Source organism: Callithrix jacchus, chromosome 11 (genome assembly GCF_049354715.1).
Source record: "Callithrix jacchus isolate 240 chromosome 11, calJac240_pri, whole genome shotgun sequence".
Classification (NCBI taxonomy): Eukaryota; Metazoa; Chordata; class Mammalia; order Primates; family Cebidae; genus Callithrix; species Callithrix jacchus.
This window is the reverse complement of record NC_133512.1, coordinates 102,936,879-102,952,440: the sequence shown is the minus strand read 5'-3', so window position 1 is coordinate 102,952,440 and position 15,562 is coordinate 102,936,879. Positions and strand designations below refer to the sequence as shown.

General features: G+C 39.1%; 1 protein-coding gene and 1 pseudogene across 17 annotated transcripts in view; both read right to left on the bottom strand.

The window, feature by feature from the left end:
* TPK1 (thiamin pyrophosphokinase 1) overlaps positions 1-15,562 on the bottom strand; it is a 398,562-nt gene that overhangs the window by 337,538 nt on the left and 45,462 nt on the right. For 3 of the 16 annotated variants that reach the window (XM_078343570.1, XM_035254498.3, XM_078343569.1), the window contains one exon: positions 2,223-2,352. The exons of 12 other annotated variants lie outside the window; for them this stretch is intronic. In XM_078343570.1, coding sequence (XP_078199696.1) covers positions 2,223-2,304 — 82 coding nt within the window. In that variant the 5' untranslated portion in view covers positions 2,305-2,352. Of the gene's footprint in view, positions 1-1,872; positions 1,977-2,222; positions 2,353-15,562 lie in introns of all 16 variants that reach the window. One more of the 16 variants, XM_035254505.3, reaches the window with a different exon arrangement.
* Positions 1-15,562, bottom strand: part of LOC100397783 (elongation factor 1-alpha 1 pseudogene) — a 189,581-nt pseudogene that overhangs the window by 131,171 nt on the left and 42,848 nt on the right. The window lies entirely within an intron of this gene.

Sequence of the window (15,562 nt, the reverse complement as noted above, 5' to 3'; positions counted from 1 at the left end):
TAACAGGCTGAGGTACACTTCAAAATATTTCTGTTCTGTTGGGGAGGGAAAAGCAGCAGCACCAGCCACATATTAGTTAAAGGAAAGCAGTGTTGCATTTACATTCATGTAGTCACGGGTTCATGTGATACTCATTTACGAAACTTTTAATTTAGAATTTTAACAGCATGAGAAATGCACTTTTTAAGTCAACAGCGTCAGCACTGAAATTATGAGAACCAAGTATATCAAAGTAGTGGTAGTTCAACAAGAAAAATAAAGGGGCCTCTTTCTTAGGAAAAACAATTAAAGATAAAAGATAACAAAATTACCTGCCTCAATTAATTTCAAAATAAAGTTATAAAACTACATCCCTATATATACACACATATATGTGTGTATACACACACACACACACAATATTTGTCTATATTGTGTGTGTGTGTGTGTGTGTGTGTGTGTGTGTGTGTGTGTGTGTGGAAAGAGAGAGAAAGAGAGATTTTCACTCTGTTTGTGCTCCTATAACAGAATACCATAGACTGGGTAATTTATAAGGAACAGAAATGTATTAGAGTCTGAAAACTGAGAAGTCCAAGATCAAAGCACCAGCATCAAATATCTAATAAGGGCCTTCTAGGCAGGACCCCCATGACCTAAGCACCCCATCTCCCAACACTGCCATGCTAGAGAATCAAGATTCCAACACAGAAATTTTGGGGGACAAATTCCAAACAGAGGACATGTACCTAACATAGTTATGAAACTATAAGGTAATTCAATAATCTAAAAGTTTATATTGAGGAATTACTTTCTAGGCAAATGTGCAAAGCAAGAAATCATAACTAAAAGTATCAGTTTTATTACTAGACTCAACTTTTTAAAGGCAAGAGCATGTACTCATTTCTGAATTCCCAGCATCAAGCAAACTGCCTGGCACACAGTAGATAATAACACTGATCAAAAAACTAATCAATGACTGAACATCATATCCTGGTTTGACAGAGACTACCAGAGACCAAGAGTCCAGCTATATGTTGGCTCTAGTCTGACAGGCGGATCCCTATTCTGTGAACCTATCAGGCACTGTCATAGTTCTCAGGTCTTTGTTCATGGTTTTTCCTTTGTCTTGAATACCTTTGAGAATGTACAGCGATTAAGAACATATGATTAAGTACAGTAATAAGACACACTGATTAGGCACAGTGATTGGAATCAGACAGACCTAGCTCAAATCCAAGTTTTCTCACTTATTAGCTGCATAACTGAAACATTAGGAAATTTTATTTCCATCTCCGAGCCTGCAAAGTGTGGACTATAATAATGCGAGACTCAGTAAGATTATACAAATAAAGAGCTGTATAGAGCCTAGTACAATGTAAGTATTCAACAAATGTAGTTTCCTGTCCCTGCTACGTCTTTTCTTTTTACCATTAATCATTCTCACCTGTAAACCATGGTATTCAATTCCTTTTTCTAATAATAGCTATATACATCTAATTTAACAGTTAATAAATGTAAGGTATGCTGAAAACATAATTTATTCATCCTATTAACCTGAAAATTCAACCCAGACCTGGCACAAAGAAGTTACGCAATGAAGTGTTTCTAACATAAACTTAAAAAGCTATTCATTGTGCTGTTTCCTGTGTCACGAAAAAAGTTACCCATAAAATGTGTGCACATGCACACAAACTAAACCATCACAATTTCAGAGTGTTCTAAGTTTCTTTCCAACTAATCTTTAAAATGTTCTATGTCAATATTGCACAATAGAGGCACAATATTGCTTCTAATGATACCATACTCTGTATGAACAGAAACACAATCTTAAAACAGATGGGCAGACAAACGGACAGACAGATAGACAGATATAAAGAACAAGGCATAACATACTCAAGATTGGCATCCCTCAATAAAGTATCTGATCCAGTTCTCAATCAACTAGAAACTGAACTGTATTTCTTCTCATGACATTCATTATAAGTCAGACACTGAATCTGAAGAAAGAAAAATGAAACATTCACAAACTTGCAGGGCCAGTTAATAATTAAAAAAAAAAACACTTCTAATTGTAAATGCCTGGAAGGTTTCCATCTAAACTGCACTCCACCACCATAATTCCACTCACATCCACATCTGGAAATGATCTTGGCTAACAAAAAGGAATGTATAAAGTTTTCAGACATTATGAGACATTTATCCATAATTGTATGTATAAATAATATAGCTAATGAATTCTCTACTTGCAATTCGTAGATTATTTCTCATATTACAGAAGTGGATTGTCATCTGTTGGTCTCCCAAATCCTTTGTCAGGTCCTCCATCTTTTAGCTAACTGGCATTTATATGGACTTTGCTGCTCATTAACACATCTACCAAAGGAAATGAAGGAAATGAAAACAAACAGAAACAAATCTTTTATTTTGCTCAAGTGAGTTCTTACACTTTGTTTAGATGTATCATCAATTTTCAAGTGAACATTTTTACACATTTTAACATTCTGATGTGCCTTGTAGAATATACTGAGAATGCATTTTAGAGTCAATGAGACCTTAGCACAGTGTGAATGTAATTGGCAATTGTTTTTACTTTCTTAGTGGCACATAAAATAATAATGCATCTTCCAATTAACAGCATCAAGGATACAATTTAGACCAGTATTTAAGCTATACTTATTTTAATCATTTTACACCAATATCATGAATATGTGTGAGTTGTAATGAAGTTTATAAATAAATCAAAATTGGCAGAATTAAAGATGCTAGGATAAAAGATACTAAATATTAACAAACAATAATCAACATGCTCTCTGCTTTCCTAACAAAAACTAATGTTTATAATATTTAAAAGCCACAATTTCTTTATAATGTCATGAAAAAGCAGATTGTTATTAATGCGTTGGATCCAATCAAGAACACAGGCCCAAAATTAGTGTGAAGAATAACAGACTAAAGAAAACACCTAATATGCCAAATGCAAGGAGATCACACAGAAGGGGAAGTTGCCCCAGGGGAATGGGAGGGAGTCATAGAAGACTCAATCTAGCAGTACTGAAGGGTGAGTTACAGTGCCTCATTAGGAGGAGGTAGGATAATCCTGGAGAAAATGCCTTATGCAAAGGGGCAAAAGCATGAAAAGCGGCCAATACGGTGAATGGGGAAAAAGAGGTAATGACAGCAGAAAACCCAGAGGTGGTGGCCACATAGTAAAATATATTTTAGGCCATTTTAAGTAATGATCACCAGCTCCTTCTCCCCATCAATTTCAGCTGGAAGACTCAAATAAATGATTTTTTTTAAATCTCCATTTTGATATGGCTATGACTGGCCTTATGGCTTAGAGCAATGTCAAGGTGCTACAGACAGCCCTAAAACTGTCAATGTCTTCTTTAGACTTGACATACCACAATTAAAATAAAATCACTCTTAACATTATTTTTGCTAATCAACTCCTGTTCTCCCACATTATGACTCAGGAGCTAGAGCTTCTAAAATTACAGACTTCTCAAAGAAGCTAAAAAGAACTTGTGACTAAAATTATGAATGAAATCTAAGTACAAAAGCCAAAAAATTTATCCATTAGCATCTGAATAATAAGTGCCAACGCAGCAAGCTGTCATCTGAAACTCTTGGCAGTTCCTTCCTTTGAGCACTAATGAAGCAGAAGCCATAAGGTATGGCTGTGTAAGGAGATAATTAGAATTCTCATTTCCCCAGGTATTTTCAGCCCCAAGAGAACAATACCGTGCTATTATTTTATTACACAGTAAGTTCTACTGTTACACTGTTACATAAACTGTATGTTATAGAAAACCTCTTATACAAGATTACTATGTATATCAAGTACTGAACTCACTCTATTAAGAAAGAAGCGCAACTGTGAGCTGAATTTTTATCTTATTTGCTAGGTATCCCTAGTACCTACCACAGAGTAGTAAATATCCAGTAAATAAAAACAAAAGAAAAAAATAGAAATAAAAATATCATATATGTACTCTTTCATTAAGCCCTACAAACTATGGGGAAAATCCTATTACTTTTCCTATTTGCCAAAGGAAGAACTAAGGTTTGAGAAGGGGAGTAATTTACCAGAGGTCACTTGCCAAGCAGCATAACAAAGCCAGACTATTTTAAGCCAAAACCTCCTGCTTAATCTCTAGGTTGCCCCTTTCCTATCTACGTGGATGTATTTCCTCGATGACTACACTTAATGCAATTCTCAAGAGGTCTGTGGCATCTGGTTCAGAGAAAACTCAGGAAAGGCTAATCGAAAGATTCAGTAACCCATCAGCAGTTTCCAGCAGATTAGCACACTACTTATGAACAGTTAAAGAAGTAGAAAATAGAAAATTAGAGAAATCTTAAGGGCAGCAGAATATGCCACTCCAAAATATACCACAATGTACAAGGATTGTTTTAAGCTAAAGGCAATTGAGAAGAAACAGATACAAGAAAAGCTCTCTGCCTTTCCCCTATTTGCCTAAAAGCAGGACATAAATTTATAAGTGTCCCTCTTCCCCTCTCTATCAGAAAGGACAAGTAAATCACCGGCGATGACTTCTGACCCTTATCAGTCTACGGAGGGCACCAGAGAAACCTCTGCAACAAAGTACACTAACTAGCTGCCATTACTTTGCCCTATATTTACTATTAGTCTCCCTTATATTTTTACCTCCCCTGAATGTGTACCCCTGAAGACTCAATGTTATTTTCCATTGTCATGTCACTCTGTAAATATTTATCGTTTTCAGGAGAAGATGCTACAGAAGCTATAGTTCGAAGCCATCTCTTTGACAGTTACTCCTTCCTTGAGTTTTCTCCCATGTATAATAAGATATATAGAAGTTAATAAATTTGTTTCTCTCCTTAGTCTATCTTTTGGTACAAAGGTCCCAGCTAAGAACTCAGAAGTATAAACGGAAAGTTCTTTTCTTCCCCTAAGAAGCTCAGAGATAAAGAACAACTTAGGTGGAAATTGTGGTTATTGGAATATCTTAAATTTTTCTGATTACTAGTTTGTTTCTATGTTTACACTATCATTTTCCTTCTATTAATCTTTTAAAAGCATTTTCCAAATTATATCCAATAAGTACATTATTTGGATTTTTCAAAGTAATATTTCATTTGATTAAATCTAAATCAGAGCTTAGGAGAATGTTTCAAATAATAATTTTCCACACAACTAGGTCATGACTGCCACCTGGCTGACAGTGATTGCAAGGTGCCATCCCAATTATAGGAAGCTTAAAATATGACAGAAAAATGTGTCTCTAAGAATCTGTGGAAAAAGAGAAAAAGCAAGAGAGTATCTCAAGAAGAGAAGCATCTTGCTTCTTTTTAAGAGTCTAATGAAAAATGGAGTACGAAGTAGAAGCTCAATAAATATCAATTGAAAAAGAACAATTATTGGTTTGCTTTGAAATTCTGTGTATGCAGACAACTTTCTTTTCTTAAAAAATTTAATCTATAACTAAAATAAAAAATCTTCAACAGAAAAGTATGTAACTTTTATATTTTCCATATAAACTGGAAAAATGAATCATTTCTAAACTCTTATTATGTGTTGACATTTCATGAGACTCAATATTTAAATGGATAAATAAAATGGAAAGAATGCACAGCACATAAGATTACATCATATAAACATATAACTTAGTGAATGGAAACCCCTACAAATGCTGAAGGTTTCAATGAAAAACACAAAAGAATTTTATTTGCATAGGCTATGGAGCAGGCCCTCACTGTTGGTAACTGCAATTGCTGTCAGTATGGATTTTCATACTACAGTTAATGTATATACTATTCTATACCACATGCATGACAAATTAATCTTCATGCACACTTTATCAATCTAAATCAACAATAAACAAAACACATCAATATAAAGCTTGATGTCAAACTTGCTTTTCTTCAAATATGTGTGTGTATATGTGTGGGTGTTTGCGTATTTGCATCAAACAAAAATAAAGTGGAGCTATAAGAATTGTAAGTTGTCAAAACAAACAACAAAGTAAAAATGGCCTCTAGGTCAACGGATGCACTACCCATTAGATTAGAGTAAGAAAGCAAATATTTTTAAATGCTGATATAGTAACATGGTTATAAATGCAAGGACTTCCTTCTTTTTCTGTACAACTTTTGATAGAGGGAGGAGCAAACAGAATAGAAGAAGAATCAAGCATATGAGAAAACACAAAAGTCTGGTCAGAAATTTCAGCAAGGGCACTGACTTAAAAAATGGGGAATTATCTATAACAGATTTAGATAAAACTACATATAACAGAAACTCAAATGGATCTGAATAAATTTTGGGGAATATACTGTATAGGGAAGAGTAGGTTTAGACGCCTAGTGATTAAGCTGAATGGCAAATGACATGTCCATTATGGAACAGGAAGAAAAACTACGCAGAGACCCATCTCTGTATTCACTACACTGGTTCTTAGTACCATGGGGCAAGGCAGGGCAGGGAGGGAAAGTGGAGAAACAGAATTTAATAAACTCCTGTTCTAGGGGTCATAAAGCAACATAAAAGAAATCACAGCCAGGTGCAATGGCTCATGCCTATAATCCCAGCACTTTGGGAGGCCGAGGTGGGAGGATCACATGAGGTCAGGAGTTCAAGACAAGCCTGACCAACATGGAGAAACCCCATCTCACCTAAAAATACAAAATTAGCCAGGTGCGGTAGTGCATGCCTGTAATCCCAGCGACTGGAGAGGCTGAGGCAGGAGAATCGCTGGAACCTGGGGGGCAGGGGGTGGTAGTCAGCCGAGATCCCATTACACTCCAGCCTAGGCAACAAGAGTGAAACTCCATCTCAAAAAAAAAAAAAAAAAAAAAAAAAAAGGAAAGAAAGAAAGATATCACAAACCTAGTCCTTATCTTTGGCTACCAAATTACCAAATGGGAAAATCTCACAAGTAAAAATAGACTGAGTCTAACCACGAAATACTATCACGAATTCAGCCATTACAACTCTCTAGAATTTTCTCATTACTTCTCTATTAAAGAGAAAAGAGTAGACACAGATGTAAACTGCACCTGAGTCCCAGTTCAAGTAGCTGAACCTCTGCTCTGTAAGAGCTGTATGACAGCTCTAACAGCAGGACTCAACAAATAAAAAACATTCAATGTATAACTGTAGCTTTTTAAAAATCAGTCCTCCATTTTCTCATAGACCTCAATTTTTCATCCATCTGTGTATTCAACATGGTTAGCATGCATAGCATTTTTATGAGCTCGGCATGACACTGAAAATAGAAATCTTGTGCCTGCCCTCAAACTGCCCAGAGTTTAGTGGGAGACAGACCATTAACACAAGGCTGTGGAAGAGAAATAAAGGCGTAAGAATAAATCTAAAACCACCAGAGCTCCAGGGCCAAAGTCATTTAGCCAATCTATCCCAAAACTGTTCACCAAAATTGGTATTAATCTAATGAGATAAGTAACTCTCACCTAGTTCTCAATGTATAACTACCACCAACTGCTTTTAATAAATTAGAATATCTGCATAAAATTAATATAAAATTGATTCACTTTGTTTTTAAACTAAGTTATTTAAAAGGATTAGAGAAAAGGGGAAAATGCCATATGTTGAATCCCAGTCACACTCTTTTTAATAGATACTTTCTCACCCCACTGTTAGCAATAAAAATTCACAAGTCTTATAAAATGTAATAATTTCTAATCATGAGGCCTATATCTGAGATTTTCTTAAGGAAATAATATGTATGGATATAGAGTTAGCCCCTTTATGAATTAGCTCCTTAATTAGTAGAGAAGTAAAGAAAACTCTTTTGTACTAAGAGAAACTACCTACATGGCTTCAACTTGGTTGTGTTCTCTAGAGAATGTTTTTGAATCACTGATTTGTGAGAATATTATGAGTAATCTGGAAAAAAAATGTTCATATACACAAAATGTGCATACAAGTTTAAGAAGTAACTTTTTTCTTTAAGAAATACATATATATTAGTCAGCTCTTGAACTGCTATAAAGAAATACCTGATACTGAGTAATTTATAAAGAAAAGAGTTTAATTGGCCCATGATTCTACAGCTGTACTAGAAGGATGGTGGATCTGCTTGGCTTGTAGGGAGGCCTCAGGAAACTTACAATCCTGGCAGAAGGTGAAGGAAAGCCAGCACTTTACATGACCGGAGCAGGAGAAAGTGATGGGGGAGGTGCCACACACTTTTAAATGATCAGACCTCAGAACTTACTATCAGGAGAACAGCACCGGGGGAAATCTGCCCCCATGATCCAATCACCTCCCACCAGGCTTCACGTTCAACACTGGGGATTACAATCCCACTTTGGACTTGGGCAGGGACACATATCCAAACCAAATCAGTATACTTAGTGCCCATTTCCCCTTCTCGAACAATTCAGATGTGCCAGAGCCATGCAGGTGCGTGCTTGCATGCATGTGTGTGTGTGTGTGTGTGTGCACGCACATGTGTTAAAGGGTGAGGAGGGAGCCACCCAGGCCCACAGTGAGGTGTCAGAGCCAATCAAGGGTAAAGCAGGGGGGTGGTTGACCATGGGACGTCAGAGCTCCAGTGGGAGAGGGAAGAAAATGTCACTCTCATTAAGCCATCGTGGGGATTAAATCATATGGACGGTTTAGCACAATGTCTAGTAGAGTATGTAAACACATGGGGTAGGAATTTTTACCTGTTTTGTTCAGCACTGTAGCCTCAGTGCCTAGGTAACTACTATCTAATCAATGTCCAATCATATCTGACAAACTAATAAGTTTCAGTATTAACTCTCTACTCAATAACTGGAATTATAAGGTAAGTTAAAAGGAGTTAGAGAAGACCAAAAACAGTGAGTAAAAAAGGAAAACAAGAGCAACTTCTCCTAGAGCAAAGAGGAGTCAACTTCACAGGGAACTCTTCTATACACTGTTGTGGGGTCTGTGGTGTCTTCTACCTCTGAATATATAGTAAGAAGCATGAAATGCTTGTACATCCCTGTCCCATAAGTGTCAGAGGGGATTACCCAGATGAGGAAGAGTGACATATAAAGTGCTAGTCGAAAATGTAAATTGTTTCTCAACCCTTCTCCCTATCTGTGGTCCAATAGAAGCAAAACTGAATCCCAGGAGAAGGGAAATCAGAGTCTTGATTAAGAACTTAAAGGCGGAGTAGAGTCTGAAGATGGCGCCGTGAGAACAACCCAGGATTGGAGCCCGCGTTGAATTCGCAAACGGTGAGTCAGTGCTGCATTTCCAGATTGATCTTTGTTGCCCACAGAACGGGGAAACTCCCAAGTATAAAAAGACACGGGACGCCAGGCAGTAGGTCTGCCTGGCGAAGCCGGCAGCCGGGGCGGCGGCGGCCGGCCCTACCCAGCAATCCCCACAGGGCGCGCTTGTCCGGGTGCCTTGTTGAACCGGCAACCTGAGACTTGAGAGGGCTGGACTTGAGACTGAACGAGACTTGCACAGTAGCCCAGCCCAGGGGATTGCAGGGACAGATCGCTTGGGATACCCAGTGGGACGAACAAAACCGCGATTTCAAACTATCCCGGGCAGACGGTCCGAGACGCTCTGTGGGGGAGGGGCGTCCACCACTACGGAGGCAACCTACCCCAACTGATATACAGGCTCACTGCTGAGGCAGCCAGCCGTTGCCGAGGCAACCCGCCCCAACTGAGATACACGCCCACTGCTGACACAGCCAGCCGTTGCCGAGGCAACCCGTCCCTACTGAGATACACGCCCACTGCTGACGCAGCCTGCCGTTGCTGAGGCAACACGCTACAATGAAGAGACTCCGCTGCAGGGCGTGGCTGAGACCACAGCAGAGCCGGCAGGAACAGCGCGAATCACACAACAGCAGGGCGGAGCCTCCGCAGCCAAACAGTGGCTAGTCTGCGTCCTAGCTGGGCAGGACCTCAACGGACATCCAAAAATAAAGCCCAAACCCCTCAACACAGAGCATTTGAGAAAAAAAAAAGGGTTGTTTAATGAGCTGTGTTGCAGCAGAATCAAACATAGCAGCCTAACAGCCCTGAATGAACAACAGAGTGCACAGCTCAGCAATTAAACCCCTATAAAGTACAAACTGTCTCCTCAAGCAGCTCCCTGACCCCTCTATATCCAAAAGACTGTCATTAGGCAGGCATCATCCTGGGACAAAGAGAGCAGAAAAAGAAACTGGTAGCATCCCTCGCTGTGCCACGGCTACTAGAGGTGCACCCCAGACAAGCAGGGTCTGGAACGGACCTCAGCACTCGTACAGCGAAGGGGCTAGACTGGTAGAAGGAAAACCAAGCAACAGAAATACTTCATCATCAACATTCTGGGTGTCCACTCAGAGACCCAAACGAAAAGTCAGCAACTACGCAGACGACCAGCGGACAAATCCACAAAGATGGGAAGAAACCAGCGCAAAAAGGAGGAAAACACCCGAAACCAGAACACATCGCCTCCTAGAAAGGACCAAAACTCCTCACCAGCAAGGGAACAAAGCTGGACGGAGAATGACTGTGACGAGATGACGGAATTAGACTTCAGAAGATGGATAATGAGAAACTTTTGTGAGCTGAAAGATCATGTATTAAATCAATGCAAAGAAACTAAGAACCTTGAAAAAAGATTTGAAAAAAGATTCGAGGAAATGATAACAAGAATGGATACCTTAGAGAGGAATATGAATGAATTAAAGGAGCTGAAAAACACAATACGAGAACTTCGCGAAGCAAACGCAAGTTTCAATAGCCGAATTGACCAAGCAGAAGAAAGAATATCTGAAGTCGAAGACCAACTCAATGAAATAAAACGAGAAACCAAGATCAGAGAAAAAAGCGCAAAAAGGAATGAACAAAGTCTCCAAGAAATGTGGGACTATGTGAAAAGACCTAACCTACGTTTGATAGGTGTACCAGAAGGGGACGAAGAGAATGAATCCAAGCTGGAAAATACTCTTCAGGACATCATCCAGGAAAATTTCCCCCACCTAGCAAGACAAGCCAACACTCAATTGCAGGAAATACGGAGAACACCACAAAGATATTCCGCAAGAAGAGCAACCCCAAGGCACATAATCGTCAGATTCAACAGGGTTGAAATAAAGGAGAGAATACTAAGGGCAGCCAGAGAGAAAGGTCGGGTCACCCACAAAGGGAAGCCCATCAGACTCATAGCAGATCTCTCGGCAGAAACACTACAAGCCAGAAGAGAGTGGGGGCCAATATTCAACATTCTTAAAGAAAAGAACTTTCAACCCAGAATTTCATATCCAGCCAAACTGAGCTTCAGAAGTGAAGGAAGAATAAAATCCTTTGCGAACAAGCAAGTACTCAGAGATTTTGTCACCACCAGGCCTGCTTTACAAGAGCTCCTAAAAGAGGCACTACACATAGAAAGGATCAATCAGTACCAGCCATTCCAAAATCACACTGAATGCTAAAGAGCTTCAACATAATGAAGAATCTACAACAACTAACAGGCAAAACAGCCACTTAGCATCAAAATGGCAGTATCATATTCACACAGAACAATATTAACCCTAAATGTAAACAGACTAAATGCACCAATCAAAAGACACAGACTGGCAAATTGGATAAAAATCCAAAACCCATCAGTGTGCTGTATCCAGGAAACCCATCTCACATGCAAGGATACACAAAGGCTCAAAATAAAGGGATGGAGGAAGATTTACCAAGCTAATGGAAAGCAAAAAAAAGCAGGAGTTGCAATTCTCATCTCTGATAAAATAGACTTTAAAGCAACAAAGATCAAAAGAGACAAAGAAGGCCATTACATAATGGTAAAAGGATCGATACAACAAGAAGAGCTAACGATCCTAAACATATATGGACCCAACACAGGAGTACCCAGATACATAAGGCAAGTTCTTAATGACTTACAGAAGGACTTAGACTCCCACACAATAATAGTGGGAGACTTTAACACTCCACTGTCAATACTAGACAGATCAACCAGACAGAAAATCAATAAGGATACCCAGGGCTTGAACTCAGACCTGGAGCAAGCAAACCTGATAGACATTTACAGAACTCTCCACCCCAAATCCACAGAATACACATTCTTCTCAGCACCACATCACACCTACTCTAAAATTGACCACATAATTGGAAGTAAAGCACTGCTCAACAAATGCAAAACAACTGAAATCATAACAAACAGTCTCTCAGACCATAGTGCAATCAAGTTAGAACTCAGAATTCAGAAACCGACCCAGAACCGCACAGCTTCATGGAAACTGAACAACTGGCTCTTGAATGTTGACTGGGTAAACAACGAAATGAAGGCAGAAATAAAGAAGTTCTTCGAAACCAATGAGAATGAAGACACAACGTGCCAGAACCTCTGGGACACATTTAAAGCAGTCTCTAGAGGAAAGTATATAGCAATAAGTGCCCATATGAGGAGAATGGAGAGATCCAAAATTGACACCCTATCGTCAAAATTGAAAGAGCTAGAGGAGCAAGATCAAAAAAACTCAAAACCCAGCAGAAGACAAGAAATTACTAAGATCAGAGCTGAGCTGAAGGAGATTGAGACACGAAAAACCCTTCAAAAAATCAATAAATCCAAGAGCTGGTTTTTTGAAAAGATCAACAAAATAGACAGACCACTAGCCAGATTGATTAAAAATAAAAAAGAGAACAACCAAATAGATGCAATAAAAAATGATAAAGGGGAAATCACCACAGATTCCACAGAAATTCAAACCATCATCAGAGAATATTACAAACAACTCTATGCACATAAACTAGTAAACCTGGAAGAAATGGATAAATTCCTGGACTCCTGTGTCCTCCCAAGCCTAAACCAGGAGGAAGCTGAAACTATGAATAGACCAATAACAAGGTCTGAAGTTGAGGCAGCAATTAAGAGCCTACCTCACAAAAAAAGCCCAGGCCCAGATGGGTTCACAGCCGAATTCTACCAGACACACAAGGAGGAGCTGGTACCATTCCTTCTAAAACTATTTCAAACAATCCAAAAAGAGGGAATCCTTCCCAAATCATTTTATGAGACCAACATCATCCTGATACCAAAACCCGGCAGAGACCCAACGAGAAAAGAAAACTTCAGGCCAATATCCATGATGAACATAGATGCAAAAATCTTCAATAAAATATTGGCAAGCCGATTGCAACAGCAAATCAAAAAACTTATTCATCATGATCAAGTAGGATTCATCCCAGGGATGCAAGGCTGGTTCAACATACGCAAGTCTATCAACGTAATTCACCACATAAACAGAACCAAAAACAAAAACCACATGATTATCTCAATTGACGCAGAGAAGGCATTTGACAAAATTCAACAGCCCTTTATGCTAAAAACCCTCAATAAACTCGGTATCGATGGAACGTATCTCAAAGTAATAAAAGCTATTTATGACAAACCAACAGCCAATATCATACTGAATGGGCAAAAACTGGAAGCATTCCCTTTGAAATCTGGTACTAGACAAGGATGCCCTCTCTCACCACTCCTATTCAATATAGTACTGGAAGTTCTAGCCAGAGCAATCAGGCAAGAAAAAGAAATAAAGGGTATTCAAATAGGAAAGGTGGAAGCCAAATTGTCTCTATTTGCAGACGACATGATAGTATACCTACAAGACCCCATCGCTTCAGCCCAAAAACTCCTGAAACTGATAAACAACTTCAGCAAAGTCTCAGGATATAAAATCAATGTGCAAAAATCACAAGCATTCGTCTACACCAATAACAGACTTAAAGAAAGCCAAATCAAGAGCGAACTACCATTCGCAATTGCTACAAAAAGAATAAAATACCTTGGAATACAACTCACAAGGAACGTAAGGGACCTCTTCAAGGAGAACTACAAACCACTGCTCAACGAAATCAGAGAGGACACAAACAGATGGAGAAACATTCCATGTTCATGGTTAGGAAGAATTAATATCGTGAAAATGGCTATACTGCCCAAAGTAATTTACAGAATCAATGCTATCCCCATCAAGCTACCATTGACTTTCTTCACAGAACTGGAAAAAACCACCATGAACTTCATATGGAACCAAAAGAGAGCCTGCATAGCCAAGTCAATTCTAAGCAAAAAGAACACAGCGGGGGGCATCACACTACCGGATTTCAAACTATACTATAAGGCTACAGTAATCAAAACAGCATGGTACTGGTACCAAAACAGAGATATAGACCAATGGAACAAAACAGAGGCACCAGAGGCAACACAACATACATACAACTATACAATCTTTGATAAACCTGACAAAAACAAGCAATGGGGCAAGGATTCCATGTTTAACAAATGGTGTTGGGAAAACTGGCTAGCCATGTGCAGAAAGCAGAAACTGGACCCCTTCCTGACACCTTACACTAAAATTAACTCCAGATGGATTAAAGACTTAAACATAAGACCTGGCACCATAAAAACCCTAGAAGGAAATCTAGGCAAATCTATCCAGGACATAGGAGTAGGCAAGGACTTCATGAACAAAACACCAAGAGCATTGGCAACAAAAGCCAAAATAGACAAATGGGACCTAATGAAACTCCACAGCTTCTGCACGGCAAAAGAAACAGTCACTAGAGTGGATCGGCAACCAACAGAATGGGAAAAAATTTTCGCAGTCTACGCATCTGACAAAGGGCTGATATCCAGAATTTACAAACAACTCAAGCAGATTTACAGGAAAAAAACAAACAAGCCCATTCAAAAGTGGGCAAAGGATATGAACAGATACTTTACGAAAGAAGACATATATGAGGCCAACAATCATACGAAAAAATGCTCATCGTCACTGGTCATCAGAGAGATGCAAATCAAAACCACATTGAGATACCATCTCACGCCAGTTAGAATGGCGATCATTAAAAAATCTGGAGACAACAGATGCTGGAGAGGATGTGGAGAAAAATGAACACTTTTACACTGTTGGTGGGAGTGTAAATTAGTTCAACCATTGTGGAAGACAGTGTGGCGATTCCTCAAGGCCTTAGAAATAGAAATTCCATTCGACCCAGCAATCCCATTACTGGGTATATATCCAAAGGACTATAAATCGTTCTACTATAAGGACACATGTACACGAATGTTCGTTGCAGCACTGTTTACAATAGCAAAGACCTGGAATCAACCCAAATGCCCATTGATAATAGACTGGATTGGAAAAATGTGGCACATATACACCATGGAATATTATGCAGCAATCAGAAATGATGAGTTCGTGTCATTTGTAGGGACATGGATGAATCTGGAAAACATCATCCTCAGCAAACTGACACAAGAACAGAAAATGAAACACCGCATATTCTCACTCATAGGTGGGTGATGAAAAATGAGAACACATGGACACAGAAAGGGGAGTACTAAACACTGGGGTCTATTGGGGGGAAAAGGGGAGGGCCAGTGGGAGGGGGAGGTGGGGAGGGATAGCCTGGGGAGAAATGCCAAATGTGGGTGAAGGGGAGAAGAAAAGCAAAGCACACTGCCATGTGTGTACCTACGCAACTGTCTTGCATGCTCTGCTCATGTACCCCAAAACCTATAATCCAATTAAAAAAAAAAAAAAAAAAAAGAACTTAAAGGCACAGGGGTAGTAAA